Genomic DNA, 23,501 nt, shown 5'->3' with positions numbered 1-23,501 from the left:
CCATTCCCCAGTCAACACATTCCACCATCCTGGAAATTTAAACTACATTTTTTTTCCAAGTTCAAAGAAATTCCCAGATTTTCCAGTAAATTTTCCCCATTCAAAATTAATAGGCCATTTTTCAAACTGCTACCATTTCCCCATTTTTTAGCCGATTCAAACCATTCCCCAGTCAACACATTCCACCATCCTGGAAATTTTAACTACCTTTTTTTTTTCCAAGTTCAAATATATTCCCAGATTTTCCAGGACATGTTTCCCCATTCACAATGAATTGAACATTTTTCCAAACTGCTACCATTTCCACATTTTTCAACCTATTCAAACCATTCCACATTCAACACATTCCAACATTAAGGAAATTTAAACTATTTTTTTTTCCAAGTTCAAAGAAATTCCCAGATTTTCCAGGACATGTTTCCCCATTCAAAATGAATTGGCCATTTTTCCAAACAGCTACCATTTCCACATTTTTCAACCTATTCAAACCATTCCACTTTCAACACATTCCACCATCCTGGAAATTTAAACTACGTTTTTTTTTTCCAAGTTCAAAGAAATTCCCAGATTTTCCGGAACATTTTTCCCCATTCAAAATGAATTGGCCATTTTTCAAACTTGCAACATTTCCAAATTTTTCAGCCATTTCAAACCATTCCACCGTCAACACATTCCGCCATCCTGGAAATTTAAACTATCTTTTTTTTTTTCCAAGTTCAAATATATTCCCAGATTTTCCAGGACATGTTTCCTCATTCACAATGAATTGAACATTTTTCCAAACTGCTACCATTTCCACATTGTTCAACCTATTCAAACCATTCCACATTCAACACATTCCAACATTAAGGAAATTTAAACTACCTTTTCTTCAAAGTTCAAAGAAATTCCCAGATTTTCCGGGACATTTTTCCCCATTCAAAATGAATTGGCCATTTTTCAAACTTGCAACATTTCCAAATTTTTCAGCCATTTCAAACCATTCCACCGTCAACACATTCCGCCATCCTGGAAATTTAAACTACCTTTTTTTCCAAGTTCAAAGAAATTCCCAAATTTTCCTTGACATTTTTCCCCATTCAAAATGAGTTGGACATTTTTCAAACTGCTACCATTTCCACATTTTTTAGTCGATTCAAACCATTCCACCGTCAACACATTCCACCATCCTGGAAATTTAAAATACCTTTTTTTTTTCCAAGTTCAAAGAAATTCCCAGATTTTCCGGGACATTTTTCCCCATTCAAAATGAATAGGCCATTTTTCAAACTTGCACCATTTCCACATTTTCCAGCCGATTCAAATCATTCCACCGTCAACACATTCCACCATCCTGGAAATTTAAACTACCTTTTTTTTTCCAAGTTCAAAGAAATTCCCAGATTTTCCAGGGCATTTTTCCCCATTCAAAATGAATTGGCCATTTTTCAAACTTGCACCATTTCCACATTTTCCAGCCGATTCAAACCATTCCACCGTCAACACATTCCACCATCCTGGCAATTTAAATTACCTTTTTTTTTTTCAAGTTCAAAGAAATTCCCAGATTTTCCAGGACATTTTTCCCCATTAAAAATTAATTGGCCATTTTTCCAAATTGCTAACATTTCCACATTTTTCAGCCGATTCAAACCATTCCACCGTCAACACATTCCACCATCCTGGAAATTTAAACTACATTTTTTTCCAAGTTCAAAGAAATTCCCAGATTTTCCGGGACATGTTTTCCCATTCAAAATGAATTGGGCATTTTTCCAAACTGCTACCATTTCCACAGTTTTCAACCTATTCAAACCATTTCACCTTCAACACATTCCAACATTAAGGAAATTTAAACTACCCTTTTTTCCAAGTTCAAAGAAATTCCCAGATTTTTCAGGACATTTTTCCCCATTCAAAATGAATTGGCCATTTTTCAAACTTGCAACATTTCCAAATTTTTCAGCCATTTCAAACCATTCCACCGTCAACACATTCCGCCATCCTGGAAATTTAAACTACCTTTTTTTCCAAGTTCAAAGAAATTCCCAAATTTTCCTTGACATTTTTCCCCATTCAAAATGAGTTGGACATTTTTCAAACTGCTACCATTTCCACATTTTTTAGTCGATTCAAACCATTCCACCTTCAACACATTCCACCATCCTGGAAATTTAAAATACCTTTTTTTTTTCCAAGTTCAAAGAAATTCCCAGATTTTCCGGGACATTTTTCCCCATTCAAAATGAATTGGCCATTTTTCAAACTTGCACCATTTCCACATTTTCCAGCCGATTCAAATCATTCCACCGTCAACACATTCCACCATCCTAGAAATTTAAACTACCTTTTTTTTTTCCAAGTTCAAAGAAATTCCCAGATTTTCCAGGATATTTTTCCCCATTCAAAATGAATTGGCCATTTTTCAAACTTGCACCATTTCCACATTTTCCAGCCGATTCAAACCATTCCACCGTCAACACATTCCACCATCCTGGAAATTTAAATTACCTTTTTTTGTTCAAGTTCAAAGAAATTCCCAGATTTTCCAGGACATTTTTCCCCATTAAAAATTAATTGGCCATTTTTCCAAATTGCTAACATTTCCACATTTTTCAGCCGATTCAAACCATTCCACCGTCAACACATTCCACCATCCTGGAAATTTAAACTACATTTTTTTCCAAGTTCAAAGAAATTCCCAGATTTTCCAGGACATTTTTCCTCATTCAAAATGAATTGGCCATTTTTCAAAATTGCACCATTTCCACATTTTCCAGCCGATTCAAATCATTCCACCGTCAACACATTCCACCATCCTGGAAATTTAAATTACCTTTTTTTTCCAAGTTCAAAGAAATTCCCAGATTTTCCAGGACATTTTTCCCCATTCAAAATTAATTGGCCATTTTTCAAACTGCTACCATTTCCACAGTTGTTAGCCGTTTCAAACCATTCCACCGTCAACACATTCCACCATCCTGGAAATTTAAACTACCTTTTTTTCCAAGTTCAAAGAAATTCCCAGATTTTTCAGTACATTTTCCCCATTCAAAATTAATTGGCCATTTTTCAAACTGCTACCATTTCCACATTTTTCAGCCGATTCAAACCATTCCACCTTCAACACATTCCACCATCCTGGAAATTTAAACTACCTTTTTTTCCCCCAAGTTCAAAGAAATTCCCAGATTTTCTGGGACATTTTTACCCATTCAAAATTAATTGGCCATTTTTCAAACTGCTACCATTTTCAAATTTTTTAGCCGATTCAATCCATTCCACCGTCAACACATTCCACCATCCTGGAAATTTAAACTACCTTTTTTTCCAAGTTCAAAGAAATTCCCAGATTTTCCAGGACATGTTTCCCCATTCAAAATGAATTGGCCATTTTTCAAACTTGCACCATTTCCACATTTTTCAGCCGATTCAAACCATTCCACTTTCAACACATTCCAACATTAAGGAAATATAAACTACCTTTTTTCCAAGTTCAAAGAAATTCCCAGATTTTCCAGGACATGTTTCCTCATTCAAAATTAATTGGCCATTTTTCAAACTGCTACCATTTCCACATTTTTTAGCTGATTCAAACCAGTCCACCTTCAACACATTCCACCATCCTGGAAATTTAAACTACTTTTTTTTTCTCAAGTTCAAAGAAATTCTCAGATTTTCCGGGACATTTTTCCCCATTCAAAATTAATTGGCCATTTTTCAAACTGCTACCATTTCCACATTTTTTAGCCGATTCAAACCATTCCACCGTCAACACATTCCACCATCCTGGAAATTTAAACTACCTTTTTTTCTCAAGTTCAAAGAAATTCTCAGATTTTCCGGGACATTTTTCCCCATTCAAAATGAATTGGTCATTTTTCAAACTTGCACCATTTACAAATTTTTCAGCTGATTCAAACCATTCTACCTTCAACACATTCCACCATTCTGGAAATTTAAACTACCTTTTTTTCCAAGTTCAAAGAAATTCCCAGATTTTCCAAGACATTTTTCCCCATTCAAAATTAAGTGGCCATTTTTCAAACGGCTACCATTTCCAAATTTTTCAGCCGATTCAAACCTTTCCACCTTCAACACATTCCACCATCATGGAAATTTAAACTACCTTTTTTTTCCAAGTTCAAAGAAATTCCCAATTTTTGCAGGACATTTTTCCCCTTTCACAATGAATTGGCCATTTTTCCAAACTGCTACCATTTCCACATTTTTCAGCCGATTCAAACTATTTCACCGTCAACACATTCCACCATCCTGGAAATTTATACTACTTTTCTTTACAAGTTCAAAGACATTCCCAGATTTTCCAGGACATTTTTCCCCATTCAAAATGAATTGCCCATTTTTCAAACTGCTACCATTTCCACATTTTTCAACCGGTTCAAACCATTCCACCATCAACACATTCCACCATCCTGGAAATTTAAAGTACCTTTTTTTCTCAAGTTCAAAGAAATTCTCAGATTTTCCGGGACATTTTTCCCCATTCAAAATTAATTGGCCATTTTTCAAACTGCTACCATTTCCACATTTTTTAGCCGATTCAAACCATTCCACCTTCAACACATTCCAACATTAAGGAAATATAAACTACCTTTTTTTCCAAGTTCAAAGAAATTCCCAGATTTTCCAGGACATGTTTCCCCATTCAAAATTAATTGGCCATTTTTCGAACTGCTACCATTTCCACATTTTTTAGTCGATTCAAACCATTCCACCTTCAAAACATTCCACCATCCTGGAAATTTAAACTACCTTTTTTTTTTCCAAGTTCAAAGAAATTCCCAGATTTTCCGGGACATTTTTCCCCATTCAAAATGAATTGGCCATTTTTCAAACTTGCACCATTTCCACATTTTCCAGCCGATTCAAATCATTCCACCGTCAACACATTCCACCATCCTGGAAATTTAAATTACCTTTTTTTTTTTCCAAGTTCAAAGAAATTCCCAGATTTTCCAGGACATGTTTCCCCATTCACAATGAATTGAACATTTTTCCAAACTGCCACCATTTCCACATTTTTTAGCCGATTCAAACCATTCCCCAGTCAACACATTCCACCATCCGGGATAATTTAAATTACCTTTTTTTTTTCCAAGTTCAAAGAAATTCCCAGATTTTCCAGGACATTTTTCCCCATTCAAAATTAATTGGCCATTATTCCAAACTGCTAACATTTCCACATTTTTCAGCCGATTCAAACCATTTCACCGTCAACACTTTCCACCATCCTGGAAATTTAAACTCCCTTTTTTACAAGCCTAATTTACACCTTTTTTTTGGACTTCCAGCGAGGAGTCTGAAAATATGGCCCACGAAAGGCCTCGCTCGAGCCCTGGAAGCCCTAAGTGAGGAGAGGGACAATTTTGCTTTCCTGACCCGCCGCGCGGGTAAGGGGATACACGCAGAAGTCTCAGGGCCTCTCCTAGCTGGAAGTCCAGAAAAAAAGGCCCAGGTCGAGAACCATAGCAGGTCGGCCTTGCCAGAAAGAGTGGGGAACCCTTGGAGCCTGCAGCCCGACGGCGGCGCGGGCCCGGCGGTGAAGTCCAAAAAAAAAGGCGTGAATTTGACTAAGGTCCCGCCGCGTTCCACCAGTCGACCTCCACGCGGTGAGCCCTGGAAACTCCCTGTGATTTCAGCCTGTCAGACATGGTGCACATGGTTCTCCACCTGGGTACGGAATTTGACTATCTAGAGGAAGTAAAAGTCGTAACAAGGCGGGAAAAGTTGAAAATGTGTCCGAGACAGCGCAGAGGAAAGAGGGGAAAAACACCTCGGCTCGTGCGTCGATGAAGGACGCAGCGCGGACACACGCTCCGGACAGAGCCTGGGTCCGGAAAGCAAAATTAGTCCCTCTCCTGGCCGACCTGCTATGGTTCTCCACCTGGTTCTTCTTGGTAGGTTCAAAGACATGTTTTTGCTTCTCGCTGGGAATTCAGTTAAAATTATTCTGACAGCCCTTATTAGCAGCAGCCGGACCGATTCAAACCATTCCCCAGTCAACACATTCCACCATCCTGGAAATTTAAACTAAATTTTTTTCCAAGTTCAAAGAAATTCCCAGATTTTCCAGTAAATTTTCCCCATTCAAAATGAATTGGACATTTTTCAAACTGCTACCATTTCCACATTTTTTAGCCGATTCAAACCATTCCCCAGTCAACACATTCCACCATCCGGGACATTTTTCCCCATTCAAAATGAATTGGCCATTTTTCAAACTTGCACCATTTCCAAATTTTTCAGCCGATTCAAACCATTCCACCTTCAAAACATTCCACTATCCTGAAAATTTAAACTACCTTTTTTTTTTTCCAAGTTCAAAGAAATTCTCAGATTTTCCGGGACATTTTTCCCCATTCAAAATGAATTGGCCATTTTTCAAACTTGCACCATTTCCACATTTTCCAGCCGATTCAAATCATTCCACCGTCAACACATTCCACCATCCTGGAAATTTAAATTGCCTTTTTTTTCCAAGTTCAAAGAAATTCCCAGATTTTCCAGGACATTTTTCCCCATTCAAAATGAATTGGCCATTTTTCAAACTGCTACCATTTCCACATTTTTTAGCCGATTCAAACCATTCCCCAGTCAACACATTCCACCATCCTGGAAATTTAAATTACCTTTTTTTTTTCCAAGTTCAAAGAAATTCCCAGATTTTCCAGGACATTTTTCCCCATTCAAAATTAATTGGCCATTTTTCCAAACTGCTAACATTTCCACATTTTTCAGCCGATTCAAACCATTTCACCGTCAACACTTTCCACCATACTGGAAATGTAAACTCCCTTTTTTACAAGCCTTCTTCTTGGTAGGTTCAAAGACATGTTTTTGCTTCTCGCTGGGAACTCAGATCAAATTATTCTGACAGCCCTTATTAGCAGCAGCCGGACCGATTCAAACCATTCCACCTTCAACACATTCCACCATCCTGGAAATTTAAACTACCTTTTTTTTTTTCCAAGTTCAAAGAAATTCCCAGATTTTCCGGGACATTTTTCCCCATTCAAAATGAATTGGACATTTTTCAAACTGCTACCATTTCCACATTTTTTAGCCGATTCAAACCATTCCCCAGTCAACACATTCCACCATCCGGGACATTTTTCCCCATTCAAAATGAATTGGCCATTTTTCAAACTTGCACCATTTCCAAATTTTTCAGCCCGTTCAAACCATTCCATCTTCAACACATTTCACCATTCTGGAAATTTAAACTACCTTTTTTTTCAAGTTCAAAGAAATTCCCAGATTTTCCAGGACATTTTTCCCCATTCAAAATGAATTGGCCATTTTTCAAACTTGCACCATTTCCAAATTTTTCAGCCGATTCAAACCATTCCACCTTCAAAACATTCCACCATCCTGAAAATTTAAACTACCTTTTTTTTTCCAAGTTCAAACAAATTCTCAGATTTTCCGGGACATTTTTCCCCATTCAAAATGAATTGGCCATTTTTCAAACATGCACCATTTCCACATTTTCCAGCCGATTCAAATCATTCCACCGTCAACACATTCCACCATGCTGGAAATTTAAATTGCCTTTTTTTTCCAAGTTCAAAGAAATTCCAAGATTTTCCAGGACATTTTTCCCCATTCAAAATGAATTGGCCATTTTTCAAACTGCTACCATTTCCACATTTTTTAGCCGATTAAAAAACCATTCCCCAGTCAACATATTCCACCATCCTGGAAATTTAAATTGCCATTTTTTTCCAAGTTCAAAGAAATTCCCAGATTTTCCAGGACATTTTTCCCCATTCAAAATGAATTGGCCATTTTTCAAACTGCTACCATTTCCAAATTTTTTAGCCGATTCAAACCATTCCCCAGTCAACACATTCCACCATCCTGGAAATTTAAATTACCTTTTTTTTTTCCAAGTTCAAAGAAATTCCCAGATTTTCCAGGACATTTTTCCCCATTCAAAATGAATTGGCCATTTTTCAAACTGCTACCATTTCCACATTTTTTAGCCGATTCAAACCATTCCCCAGTCAACACATTCCACCATCCTGGAAATTTAAATTACCTTTTTTTTTTTCCAAGTTCAAAGAAATTCCCAGATTTTCCAGGACATTTTTCCCCATTCAAAATGAATTGGCCATTTTTCAATCTGCTACCATTTCCACATTTTTTAGCCGATTTAAACCAGTACACCATCAACACATTCCACCATCCTGGAAATTTAAAATACTTTTTTTTCAAGTTCAAAAAAATTCCCATATTTTCCGGGACATTTTTCCCCATTCAAAATTAATTGGCCATTTTTCAAACTGCTAACATTTCCACATTTTTCAGCCGGTTCAAACCATTCCACCGTCAACACATGCCACCATCCTGGAAATTTAAACAACCTTTTTTTCAAAGTTCAAAGAAATGTCCACATTTTCCAGGCCATTTTTCCAAACTGCTACCATCTCCACAGTTTTCAGCCGATTCAAACCATTCTATCGTCAACACATTCCACCATCCTGGAAATTTAAACTACCTTTTTTTTCCAAGTTCAAAGAAATTCCAGAATTTTCCAGAATTCCTGGTTTTCCAAAGCCCTATTTCCACCCTTTTTTTCTGGCGACTACTCCTTCCACATTTTCAACCCACTTCAACCATTCCACCGTCAAAACTTTCCTCTTAATTAGGACAAAAAGACAAAGTTTTTTTTCCAACTGGAAAAATACCCGATTTCCCGAAATTCCAGGAATTCCGTAATACCATTTTTCAAGTCAACATGTTACTACTTCAACATTTCCCCACCGATTTGAACAATTCCAACACCAAACATATCAACTCATTCAGACCATTCAAGTTTTTTTTACCATTTCAAAAAAAATTCCCGCTTTTCCCGAAATTCCCAAATTTTGGGGAAAGTCCCATTGAAATCAATGGGACATTCTTCAAAGTTCCACAATTCCCAAATTTTTCATCTGATTCAAACCGTTCCAACTTCAAACTGTTCCTCAAATTGCGGGCTTTTCTTTGACGAATTCCAAAAATTCCCAGATTTTCCGGGACATTTTTCCCCATTCAAAATGAATTGGCCATTTTTCAAACTGCTACCATTTCCACATTTTTCAGCCGATTCAAACCATTCCACCATGCTGGAAATTTAAACTACCCTTTTTCCAAGTTCAAAGAAATTCCAGGATTTTCCAGAATTCCTGGTTTTCCAAAGCCCTATTTCCACCCTTTATTCTGGTGACTACTCCTTCCACATTATTCAACCCACTTCAACCGTTCCACCGTCAAAACATTCTTGTTAATTAGGACAAATAGACAACGTTTTTTTTCCAACTGGAAAAATACCCGGTTTTCCCGAAATTCCAGGAATTATAATACCATTTCTCAATTCAACATGTTACTACTTCAACATTTCTCGACCGATTTGAACAATTCCAACACCAAACATATCAACTCATTCAGACCATTCAAGTTTTTTTTTACCATTTCAAAAATAATTCTCGCTTTTCCCAAAATTCCCAAATTGTGGGGAAATTCCCATTGAAATCAATGGGACATTCTTCAAAGTTCCACAATTCCCACATTTTTCATCTGATTCAAACCGTTCCAACTTCAAACTGTTCCTCGAATTGCGGGCTTTTCCTTGACAAATTCCAAAAATTCCCAGATTTTCCGGGACATTTTTCCCCATTCAAAATGAATTGGCCATTTTTCAAACTGCTACCATTTCCAAATTTTTCAGCCAATTCAAACCATTTCACCATCCTGGAAATTTATACTGTCTTTTTTCTAAGTTCAAAGAAATTCCAGGATTTTCCAGAATTCCTGGTTTTCCAAAGCCCTATTTCCACCATTTATTCTGGCGACTACTCCTTCCACATTATTCAAACCACTTCAACCGTTCCACCGTCAAAACATTCCTGTTAATTAGGACAAAAAAACTTCCCAACTGGAAAAATTCCCGGTTTTCCCGAAATTCCAGGAATTCCGTGATACCGTTTCTCAATTCAACATGTTACTACTTCAACATTTCTCGACCAATTTCAACAATTCCAACACCAACCATGTCAACTCATTCAGACCATTCAAGTTTTTTACCATTAAAAAAAAATCCCGCTTTTCCCGAAATTCCCAAATTTTTGGGAAATTCCCATTGAAATCAATGGGACATTCTTCAAAGTTCCACAATTCCCACATTTTTCATCTGATTCAAACCGTTCCAACTTTAAACTGTTCCTCGAATTGCGGGCTTTTCTTTGACAAATTCCAAAAAATTCCCAGATTTTCCGGGACATTTTTCCCCATTCAAAATGAATTGGCCATTTTTCAAACTGCTACCATTTCCACATTTTTCAGCTGATTCAAACCATTCCACCATGCTGGAAATTTAAACTACCTTTTTTTCAAGTTCAAAGAAATTCCAGGATTTTCCAGAATTCCTGGTTTTCCAAAGCCCTATTTCCACCCTTTATTCTGGCGACTACTCCTTCCACATTGTTCAACCCACTTCAACCGTTCCACCGTCAAAACATTCCTGTTAATTAGGACAAATAGGCAACGTTTTTTTTCCAACTTCGAAAAATTCCCGGTTTTCCCGAAATTCCAGGAATTCTGTAATACCGTTTCTCAATTCAACATGTTACTACTTCAACATTTCTCGACCGATTTGAACAATTCCAACACCAAACATATCAACTCATTCAGACCATTCAAGTTTTTTTTTACCATTTCAAAAAAAATTCCCGCTTTTCCCGAAATTCCCAAATTTTTGGGAAATTCCCATTGAAATCAATGGGACATTCTTCAAAGTTCCACAATTCCCACATTTTTCATCTGATTCAAACTGTTCCAACTTTAAACTGTTCCTCGAATTGTGGGCTTTCCTTTGACAAATTCCAAAAATTCCCAGATTTTCCGGGACATTTTTCCCCATTCGAAATGAATTGGCCATTTTTCAAACTGCTACCATTTCCACATTTTTCAGCCGATTCAAACCATTCCACCGTCAACACATTCCACCGTCCTGGAAATTTAAACTACCTTTTTTCCAAGTTCAAAGAAATTCCAGGGTTTTCCAGAATTCCTGGTTTTCCAAAGCCCTATTTCCACCCTTTTTTTCTGGCGACTACTCCTTCCACATACTTCAACCGTTCCACCGTCAAAACATTCCTGTTTATTAGTACAAAAAAACCGAAGATTTTTTTCCAACTGGAAAAATTCCCGGTTTCCCCGAAATTCAACATGATACTACTTCAACATTTCTCGACCAATTTCAACAATTCCAACACCAACCATGTCAACTCATTCAGACCATTCAAGTTTTTTACCATTAAAAAAAAAAATCCCGCTTTTCTTGAAATTCCCAAATTTTGGGGAAATTCCCATTGAAATCAATGGGACATTCTTCAAAGTTCCACAATTCCCACATTTTTCATCTGATTCAAACCGTTCCAACTTTAAACTGTTCCTCGAATTGCGGGCTTTTCTTTGACAAATTCCAAAAAATTCCCAGATTTTCCGGGACATTTTTCCCCATTCAAAATGAATTGGCCATTTTTCAAACTGCTACCATTTCCACATTTTTCAGCTGATTCATACCATTCCACCATGCTGGAAATTTAAACTACCTTTTTTTCAAGTTCAAAGAAATTCCAGGATTTTCCAGAATTCCTGGTTTTCCAAAGCCCTATTTCCACCCTTTATTCTGGCGACTACTCCTTCCACATTGTTCAACCCACTTCAACCGTTCCACCGTCAAAACATTCCTGTTAATTAGGACAAATAGGCAACGTTTTTTTTCCAACTTCGAAAAATTCCCGGTTTTCCCGAAATTCCAGGAATTCTGTAATACCGTTTCTCAATTCAACATGTTACTACTTCAACATTTCTCGACCGATTTGAACAATTCCAACACCAAACATATCAACTCATTCAGACCATTCAAGTTTTTTTTTACCATTTCAAAAAAAATTCCCGCTTTTCCCGAAATTCCCAAATTTTTGGGAAATTCCCATTGAAATCAATGGGACATTCTTCAAAGTTCCACAATTCCCACATTTTTCATCTGATTCAAACTGTTCCAACTTTAAACTGTTCCTCGAATTGTGGGCTTTCCTTTGACAAATTCCAAAAATTCCCAGATTTTCCGGGACATTTTTCCCCATTCGAAATGAATTGGCCATTTTTCAAACTGCTACCATTTCCACATTTTTCAGCCGATTCAAACCATTCCACCGTCAACACATTCCACCGTCCTGGAAATTTAAACTACCTTTTTTCCAAGTTCAAAGAAATTCCAGGGTTTTCCAGAATTCCTGGTTTTCCAAAGCCCTATTTCCACCCTTTTTTTCTGGCGACTACTCCTTCCACATACTTCAACCGTTCCACCGTCAAAACATTCCTGTTTATTAGTACAAAAAAACCGAAGATTTTTTTCCAACTGGAAAAATTCCCGGTTTCCCCGAAATTCAACATGATACTACTTCAACATTTCTCGACCAATTTCAACAATTCCAACACCAACCATGTCAACTCATTCAGACCATTCAAGTTTTTTACCATTAAAAAAAAAAATCCCGCTTTTCTTGAAATTCCCAAATTTTGGGGAAATTCCCATTGAAATCAATGGGACATTCTTCAAAGTTCCACAATTCCCAAATTTTTCATCTGATTCAAACCGTTCCAACTTCAAACTGCTCCTCGAATTGCGGGCCTTTCCTTGACAAATTCCAAAAATTCCCAGATTTTCCGGGACATTTTTCCCCATTCAAAATGAATTGGCCATTTTTCAAACTGCTACCATTTCCAAATTTTTCATCCAATTCAAACCATTCCACCATGCTGGAAATTTAAACTATCTTTTTTCCAAGTTCAAAGAAATTCCAGGATTTTCCAGAATTCCTGGTTTTCTAAAGCCTTATTTCCACCCTTTATTCTGGCAACTACTCCTTCCACATTATTCAACCCACTTCAACCGTTCCACCGTCAAAACATTCCTGTTGATTAGGACAAAAAGACAAAGTTTTTTTTCCAACTGGAAAAATACCCGGTTTTCCCGAAATTCCAGGAATTCCGTAATACCATTTCTCAATTCAACATGTTACTACTTCAACATTTCTCGACCGATTTGAACAATTCCAACACCAAATCTATCAACTCATTCAGACCATTGAAGTTTTTTTTTTTTACCATTTAAAAAAAAATTCCCGCTTTTCCCGAAATTCCCAAATTTTGGGGAAATTCCCATTGAAATCAATGGGACATTCTTCAAAGTTCCACAATTCCCACATTTTTCATCTGATTCAAACCGTTCCAACTTCAAACTGTTCCTCGAATTGCGGGCTTTTCTTTGACAAATTCCAAAAATTCCCAGATTTTCCGGGACATTTTTCCCCATTCAAAATGAATTGGCCATTTTTCAAACTGCTACCATTTCCACATTTTTCAGCCAATTCAAACCATTTTACCATCCTGGAAATTTATACTGCCTTTTTTCCAAGTTCAAAGAAATTCCAGGATTTTCCAGAATTCCTGGTTTTCCAAAGCCCTATTTCCACCCTTTATTCTGGCGACTACTCCTTCCACATTATTCAACCCACTTCAACCGTTCCACCGTCAAAACATTCCTGTTAATTAGGACAAATAGACAAAGTTGTTTTTCCAACTTTGAAAAATTCCCGGTTTTCCCGAAATTCCAGGAATTCTGTAATACCGTTTCTCAATTCAACATGTTACTACTTCAACATTTCTCGACCGATTTGAACAATTCCAACACCAACCATATCAACTCATTCAGACCATTCAAGTTTTTTACCATTAAAAAAAAAAATCCCGGTTTTCCCGAAATTCCCAAGTTTTTGGGAAATTCCCATTGAAATCAATGGGACATTCTTCAAAGTTCCACAACTCCCACATTTTTCATCTGATTCAAACTGTTCCAACTTTAAACTGTTCCTCGAATTGCGGGCTTTCTTTTGACAAATTCCAAAAATTCCCAGATTTTCCGGGACATTTTTCCCCATTCAAAATTAATTGGCCATTTTTCAAACTGGTACCATTTCCACATTTTTCAGCCAATTCAAACCATTACACCGTCAACACATTCCACCGTCCTGGAAATTTAAACTACCTTTTTTCCAAGTTCAAAGAAATTCCAGGGTTTTCCAGAATTCCTGGTTTTCCAAAGCCCTATTTCCACCCTTTTTTTCTGGCGACTACTCCTTCCACATTATTCAACCGTTCCACCGTCAAAACATTCCTGTTAATTAGGACAAAAAAAACGAAAAATTTTTTCCAACTGGAAAAATTCCCGGTTTCCCCGAAATTCAACATGATACTACTTCAACATTTCTCGACCAATTTCAACAATTCCAACACCAACCATGTCAACTCATTCAGACCATTCAAGTTTTTTACCATTAAAAAAAAAATCCCGCTTTTCCCGAAATTCCCAAATTTTGGGGAAATTCCCATTGAAATCAATGGGACATTCTTCAAAGTTCCACAATTCCCACATTTTCCACCTGATTCAAACTGTTCCAACTTCAAACCGTTCCTCGAATTGCGGGTTTTCCCAAAAATTCCCAGATTTTCCAGGACATTTTTCCCCATTCAAAATTAATTGGCCATTTTTCAAACTGGTACCATTTTAAATTTTTTCAGCTGATTCAAATCATTCCATCATCAACACATTCCACCATCCTGGAAATTTAACTACCTTTTTTTCCCAAGTTCAAACAAATTCCAGGATTTTCCAGAATTCCTGGTTTTCCAAAGCCCTATTCCCACCCTTTTTCCTGTCGACTACTCCTTCCACATTTTTCAACCCACTTCAACTGTTCCACCGTCAAAAAATTCTTCTTAATTAGGACAAAAAAAAACGATGATTTTTTTCCAACTGGAAAAATTCCCTGTTTCCCTGAAATTCAACATGATACTACTTCAACATTTCTCGACCAATTTCAACAATTCCAACACCAACCATGTCAACTCATTCAGACCATTCAAGATTTTTACCATTAAAAAAAAAAATACCGCTTTTCTTGAAATTCCCAAATTTTTGGGAAATTCCCATTGAAATCAATGGGACATTCTTCAAAGTTCCACAACTCCCACATTTTCACCTGATTCAAACTCTTCCAACTTTAAACTGTTCCTCGAATTGCGGGCTTTCTTCTGACAAATTCCAAAAATTCCCAGATTTTCCGGGACATTTTTCCCCATTCGAAATGATTTGGCCATTTTTCAAACTGGTACCATTTCCACATTTTTCAGCCGATTCAAACCATTCCACCGTCAACACATTCCACCGTCCTGAAAATTTAAACTACCTTTTTTCCAAGTTCAAAGAAATTCCAGGATTTTCCAGAATTCCTGGTTTTCCAAAGCCCTATTTCCACCCTTTTTTTCTGGCGACAACTCCTTCCACATTATTCAACCATTCCACCGTCAAAACATTCCTGTTAATTAGGACAAAAAAAAAACAATGATTTTTTTCCAACTGGAAAAATTCCCGGTTTCCCCGAAATTCAACATGATACTACTTCAATATTTCTCGACCAATTTCAACAATTCCAACACCAACCATATCAACTCATTCAGACCATTCAAGTTTTTTACCATTAAAAAAAAAAATCCCGCTTTTCTTGAAATTCCCAAATTTTGGGGAAATTCCCATTGAAATCAATGGGACATTCTTCAAAGTTCCACAACTCCCACATTTTTCACCTGATTCAAACTCTTCCAACTTTAAACTGTTCCTCGAATTGCGGGCTTTTCTTTGACGAATTCCAAAAATTCCCAGATTTTCCGGGACACTTTTCCCCATTCAAAATGAATTGGCCATTTTTCAAACTGTTACCATTTCCATGTTTTTCAGCCGATTCAAACTATTCCACCATGTTGGAAATTTAAACTACCTTTTTTCCAAGTTCAAAGAAATTCCAGGATTTTCCAGAATTCCTGGTTTTCCAAAGCCCTATTTCCACCCTTTATTCTGGTGACTACTCCTTCCACATTATTCAACCCACTTCAACCGTTCCACCGTCAAAACATTCCTGTTAATTAGGACAAATAGACAAAGTTTTTTTTCCAACTTCGAAAAATTCCCGGTTTTCCCGAAATTCCAGGAATTCTGTAATACCGTTTCTCAATTCAACATGTTACTACTTCAACATTTCTCGACCAATTTCAACAATTCCAACACCAACCATATCAACTCATTCAGACCATTCAAGTTTTTTACCATCAAAAAAAAAATCCCGCTTTTCTTGAAATTCCCAAATTTTGGGGAAATTCCCATTGAAATCAATGGGACATTCTTCAAAGTTCCACAATTCCCACATTTTTCATCTGATTCAAACTGTTCCACCATGCTGGAAATTTAAACTACCCTTCTTCCAAGTTCAAAGAAATTCCAGGATTTTCCAGAATTCCTGGTTTTCCAAAGCCCTATTTCCACCCTTTTTTCTGGCGACTACTCCTTCCACATTATTCAACCCACTTCAACCGTTCCACCGTCAAAACATTCTTGTTAATTAGGACAAATAGACAACGTTTTTTTTCCAACTGGAAAAATACCCGGTTTTCCCGAAATTCCAGGAATTATAATACCATTTCTCAATTCAACATGTTACTACTTCAACATTTCTCGACCGATTTGAACAATTCCAACACCAAACATATCAACTCATTCAGACCATTCAAGTTTTTTTTACCATTTCAAAAAAAATTCCCGCTTTTCCCGAAATTCCCAAATTTTGAGGAAATTCCCATTGAAATCAATGGGACATTCTTCAAAGTTCCACAATTCCCAAATTCTTCATCTGATTCAAACCGTTCCAACTTCAAACTGTTCCTCGAATTGCGGGCTTTTCTTTGACAAATTCCCAAAATTCCCAGATTTTCCGGGACATTTTTCTCCATTCAAAATGAATTGGCCATTTTTCAAACTGCTTCCATTTCCACATTTTTCAGCCGATTCAATGGTTTGAATCGGCTGAAAAATGTGGAAGTGGTAGCAGTTTGAAAAATGCTGGAAATTTAAACTACCTTTTTTCCAAGTTCAAAGAAATTCCAGGATTTTCCAGAATTCCTGGTTTTCCAAAGCCCTATTTCCACCCTTTATTCTGGCGACTACTCCTTCCACATTATTCAACCCACTTCAACCGTTCCACCGTCAAAACATTCCTGTTAATTAGGACAAAAAAAAAAAAGAAGATTTTTTTCCAACTGGAAAAATTCCCGGTTTCCCCGAAATTCAACATGATACTACCGGTACTTCAACATTTCTCGACCAATTTCAACAATTCCAACACCAACCATTATCAACTCATTCAGACCATTCAAGTTTTTTACCATTAAAAAAAAATCCCGCTTTTCCCGAAATTCCCAAATTTTTGGGAAATTCAATGGGACATTCTTCAAAGTTCCACAATTCCCACATTTTTCATCTGATTCAAACTGTTCCAACTTCAAAATATCCAGCCTGTTCCAACATCCACACACTCCACTCACCTTGGACAATCAAAATACCATTTCCCAAGTTCAAAAAAAATGTCAGGAAAGCCCTAATTTCCCCTTTTCCGGGAAAATATTCACAGTGCACATTTTTCAACAGTTTGTGACCATTCCACCTTCAAAACGTTCTTCTTAATTGGGACAACAAAAGTTAGTTTTTTTTTCGTAAAAATACCCGGTTTTCCCGAAATCCCGAAAAAGGGAAAAGGGTTAATATTTGAGTGGAAAAGCAGGGCCCCGAAATCAAAAAAGGTTAAGAACCCTTTGTAGGAATCAATAAAAAGACCAGACTGAAACAGTCAACTTAATGGCAAAGACTACTTCCTGTTTACAGCTGAATATTAAATGTAAAATAAACATTTTTTTCTCTCAATGTGGCCCTCGAGTCAACATTTTTGTCCAGCTCTGGTGTAGTGGGAGTGTGTGTGTGTGTGTCTGTGGAGTGTGTGTGGGCGTTTCTCTCACCAGCAAAGAGTAGTAGACTTTGAATCCGGGTTTTGCTACAAAGTAGTCGTCAGATTTGAAGGTGAGTCTGAGGATGTTGGATTTGGAGTTGACACTCGGCGGCGCTTTCTGCCCACACCAGCGACCCCAAATTATAGTGCTGGCCTCTAATCGGTCTTCCACTTCCACAAAGTCGTACCTGCGTGGGGAAAAATGGGAGTGGAGTGAACAAAAAAGTCGGTGAAAAATTTTTTTTTTTTAAAAAGCACACTCTACAAAATTTAATTGAAATACATTCGTTGCTCAAGTAAAAATTGAAGTGGCTTAAAAGTGAATCTTTTATGACACACAAAACTATGAATAAGAATATCCATTTCTCAGCTGTGGTCCGTTTGGGCAGCAACAGTACTCGGTTGTAATACCCCTTTCCACCACTTGTGGCAGCAATGACAATATCAAACAGACATTTCTAAAGCGCAAAAATTATGACTAAAGTGGTGAATCTGCAATTTAATTTGCACTTAAAATGTATTGAAAAATGTATCAAATTAAGTTTAATTAAATTAATTAAGTTAGGATTTATTTATTTTAGAACTGCGTAGTTGTATGCACATTTTTTTTTCTTCATATATTTGATTAGTATTTATTTTTCTAATCAGCCTTACCTAAACCTTGTTAATTAGGGCCCGCATGGCCCATTGCATAAGGACTCCCAAAGGGAGTCCTTATGCAATGGGACATAAGGACCTATTGAATTTGTAAGGTTTTATTATTGTTCTTTATTTTTCTTCCGCCGCCTCTTTGAGCACTAATTTGACCCACTTAACATGCTTCAAAACTCACCATATTTTGACCCACATAATCTTTTAATAAAAAAACCGAACCCCAAAACTCAAAATTGCGCTCTAGCGCCCCCTAGGAAAAAAAACAAAAAAACAGACTGCCTGTAACTCCTACTAGGAAGGTCGGAGAGAGATGAAACAAAAACCTCTATGTAGGTCTGACTTAGACCTAGTTTTCATAATTGTATATCCTCGGGCAGAAATCAACAGGAAGTTGGCAATTCCCCCTTCAAGACAAAAAAAGTACTAAAAACAGTCACTTTTGTCTCTTTGAGCTGTAATTTGACCCCCTTAACATGCTTCAAAACTCACCAAACTGAACGCACACATCAGGACTGGCAAAAATTGCGATCTAATAAAAAAACCTAACCCCAAATCTCAAAATTGCGCTCTATCGCAATTTTGGAATAAAACGAAGAAAAAACTGCTCCTCGGAAGGAAATAATGAAAAAACTGTTGGGACACTTAGGACTACAACTTGACAAAAGTATTGGGACACTTAGGACTACACCTTGACATAAGTATTGGGACACTTCGGACTACACCTGAACAAAAGTATTGGGACACTTAGGACTGAAACTGCACAAAATTATAGGGACACTTGGGACTACAAATTGACAAAGGTATTGGGACGCTTACACTGGACAAAAGTATTAGGACATTTATGACTAGAATTGGACAAAAGTATTGGGACACTTAGGACTAAATCTTCACAAAAGTATTGGGACACTTAGGACTCAAACTTGACAAAAGCATTGGGACACTTAGGACTACAACTTGATAATAAGTTTTGGGACACTTTGGACTACCACTGGACAAAAGTATTGGGACACTTAGGCCTAAAACTTGACAAAAGTATTGGGACACTTACGCCGACAAATGGTCTAAAGTATTGGGACACTTGGGACTTAAACTTGACAAAAATATTGGGACACTTAGGACGAAAACTGGACTATAGTATTGGGACACTTAGGATGTAAACTGGACAAAAGTATTAGGACACTTAGGAATAAAACTGGACAAAAGTATTGGGACACTTAGGACTACCACTGGACAAAAGCATTGGGACACATATACTGCACAAAAGTATTGGGACACTTTGGACTACAACTTGACAAAAGTATTGGGACACTTAGGACTAACACTGGACAAAAGTATTGGGACACTTAGGACTACAACTTGACAAAAGTATTGGGACACTTAGGACTAAAACTGGACAAAAGTATTGGGACACTTCGGACTACTACTAAACAAAAGTATTGGGACACTTAGGACTACAACTGGACAAAAGTATTGGGACACTTAGGACTACAACTGGACAAAAGTATTGGAACACTTAGGACTACCACTGGACAAAAGTATTGGGACACCTACACTGGACAAAAGTATTGGGACACTTAGGACTAAAACTTGACAAAAGTATTGGGACACTTACCACTAAAACTGGACAAAAGTATTGGGACACTTTGGACTAGCACCTGCCAAATACGCGGGCCCGACCAACGCTACTTGCAGCTTTAATTATCTTAGTGATTAACACCTGCTTTCATATCATTTGACAATGATATTGATATAATTAATGAAAACCATTAAAATCAAGAGTAAGATTACTAATTCACTGTTAGTATTTGAGTGGGCCCCGGGCCCTTCTGTAGTGGAAAAGTTGGATCCAGGTGTCAAAAAGTTGAAACTCTACTAGCTGACGGATTGGATGCCATTCAGTTTCCAGTTTCGGACTTCTACAGTATCTCTTTTGAGTCGTTTATCCCTCGAACACACCATCAGCAGCTTTCCCATATTTTCATGGATAAATGTTTGTTGTTAAGTTATTATTAATGTTTCTTGATATTTTTTTGTCCAAACAATTACACAAATAAGATTCTACACCCAAAAAAAAATATCTATTTATTATTATTCCACCGCAAAAGTTTGGTGCGCTCCACAGTCCAGAGTTTCACGTTCCAGTCTCAATGGTAATCGCCATCTACCCCATAAAATTTAAAAAACAATATCCGAGAATTTCCAGTTTTACAGGACATTTCTCGAATATGCACAATTTCCATAATTCTTTAACCGATTGGAAGCGTTCCAACATCCAACTCCACTCACCTCGGACCATCAAACTACCATTTTCCAAGTTAAAAAAATTCCAGGAATTCCCGGTTTTCCAAAGCCCTATTTTCACCTCTTCCTGGAAATTTTCCACAGTGCATATTTTTCAACCGTTTGTGACCGTTACACCTTCAAAACGTTCTTCTTAATTGGGACAACAAAAGTTAGTTTCATTCCGTAAAAATTCCCGGTTTTCCCGAAATTCCGAAAGACCAATTAAAATTTGAATTGTTACGTCAACATTTTTCAACCGTTCTGAAAAATTCCAAGCCATTCATATCATCTAGGACAAATGTGCTAGTATCGATATTTTCAAAAATTCCATTTTTTCCCGAAATTTCCAAATTTCTAAGTCAAATGAATAGACGTATTCTTAGTTATAAAATAACCTAAATTCTCAAAATATTTTGCATTTTTAAACCTGATTCCGACTTTTCAACCGTCTACCCACACTACTCCTCCCATATATTCAACACAAAACATGTTTTCCCTTTCCCAAAATTCCCAGTTTTCCGGTCATTTTCTCCCCATTGACGATGAATGGGAAATATACCAAACTCTTCATATCGAACATTTCTTATCCGATTGGAACCGTTCCAACATCCACGCACTCCACTCAACCTGGACATTCAAGCATTTCAGTTCCACTCCGGCGACTCGTGCACTCACACGCAATTCCAACCAAAATTCCAAATTCTAGTTGAAAATGTAAAATTGTACGTAAAAATTAAAAAATGTTGCCACTAGTGAGTTCTCAGGAGATGGTCAGAGACACCTGGAAGTTGCCCAATGTGTGTTTGTTCACAATAGTAAGGCGCAGTGTGATTTATCAAACCTGGAATCAGTCTGGCACAGTTAAGCACAAACGGCAATCAGAAGTATATCATCGCTGACGATGGAGAGACAGACTCTTCCGTGATCGTGTCGATAATAGACACATTTCTATGAGACGTAAGAGTATCTGTTCAGTAATTCCATCCCCCAGGTTGTGAGTTTGAGACCCCTCATCATACCTTTTCTGTGTTGTGCCATAAATGGTCCATTATTCTTTTTATTAATGGCCTAATGGCGTGCATTCAGTGTTAGTAAATCAGCAATAATTGTTGTTAATTAGAGCACCAATTGTTGGGTAACTGTATCCAAAATAAGCTCTTTAGCCTTTTTAAGTCTCCCCCCCCCCCCTGCTATTCTCTTTCTTGTTTTGTGCTTACAAAGGCAAGTGTGCCGCATATTAAAAAAAAAGTCCATTTCGTCAAGCCTGAAGGTCAAATTGTTTGCCAAAAATAAAAACTCCCTGCCAGTGAAACCCATTTAACCTCTTCACCTTCTTTTTTTCTCAAAAATATTGTGGGGTAGTTCATGTAAAACTTGTTTGAATCCAATTTTCCTTCTGCAGAAAAGAGTATCATTACTGGAAATGCATAAGCTGGGAAAGCCAATATTCCAACAGTTAAACTTACTGAAAGTCATAAAGTGGTAGAGTATAATATCCTACAAATCATCTACAAGTCACACGCAACGATTCTACCAAACAGCATTCAAAACATCCATCTATCCATCCATTTTCTTCCACTTATCCGAGGTCGGGTCAAGGGGGCAGCAGCTTGAACAGGGAAGCCCAGACTTTTCTCTCCCCAGCCACTTCATCCAGCTCTTCCCCAGGCGGGAGACATAGTCTTCCCAACATGTCCTGGGTCTTCCCCGTGGCCTTCTGCCGGTCGGACGTGGCCTAAACACCTCCCTAGGGAGGCGTTCGGGTGGCATCCAAACTTATCAAGGAGCTTTTTGTATTATTAGGTCCATCAGTGCTAAATATTATAAACTTATCACTTTCCTCTGGCACTGTTCCACTAGCATTCAAGAAAGCGGTTATTCATCCTCTGCTCAAAAGACCTAACCTTGATCCTGACCTCATGGTAAACTACCGGCCGGTGTCCCACCTTCCCTTTATTTCCAAAATCCTCGAAAAAATTGTCGCACAGCAGCTAAATGAACACTTAGTGTCTAACAATCTCTGTGAACCTTTTCAATCCGGTTTCAGGGCAAATCACTCTACGGAGACAGCCCTCGCAAAAATGACTAATGATCTACTGCTAACGATGGATTCTGATGCGTCATCTATGTTGCTGCTTCTTGATCTTAGCGCTGCTTTCGATACTGTCGATCATAACATTTTATTAGAGCGTATCAAAACACGTATTGGTATGTCAGACTTAGCCTTGTCGTGGTTTAACTCTTATCTTACTGACAGGATGCAGTGCGTCTCCCATAATAATGTGACCTCGGACTATGTTAAGGTAACGTGCGGAGTTCCTCAGGGTTCGGTTCTTGGCCCTGCACTCTTTAGTATTTACATGCTGCCGCTAGGCGACATCATACGCAAATACGGTGTTAGCTTTCATTGCTATGCTGATGACACCCAACTCTACATGCCCCTAAAGCTGACCAACACGCCGGATTGTAGTCAGCTGGAGGCGTGTCTTAATGAAATTAAACAATGGATGTCCGCTAACTTCTTGCAACTCAACGCCAAGAAAACGGAAATGCTGATTATCGGTCCTGCTAAACACCGACATTTATTTGATAATACCACCTTAACATTTGACAACCAAA

The 23,501-nt window shown here is 37.6% G+C and overlaps 1 protein-coding gene across 1 annotated transcript in view; it reads right to left on the bottom strand.

Annotated features, from left to right (window-relative positions):
• Nucleotides 1-23,501, bottom strand: part of pdgfd (platelet derived growth factor d) — a 167,579-nt gene that overhangs the window by 43,002 nt on the left and 101,076 nt on the right. The window contains exon 3 of the mRNA XM_061925862.1: nt 17,956-18,133. Within this exon, the coding sequence (XP_061781846.1) occupies nt 17,956-18,133 (178 nt within the window). The remainder of the gene's footprint in view (nt 1-17,955; nt 18,134-23,501) is intronic.

Source organism: Nerophis lumbriciformis, linkage group LG30 (genome assembly GCF_033978685.3).
Source record: "Nerophis lumbriciformis linkage group LG30, RoL_Nlum_v2.1, whole genome shotgun sequence".
Classification (NCBI taxonomy): Eukaryota; Metazoa; Chordata; class Actinopteri; order Syngnathiformes; family Syngnathidae; genus Nerophis; species Nerophis lumbriciformis.
This window is presented reverse-complemented; position numbering and strand designations above follow the sequence as displayed.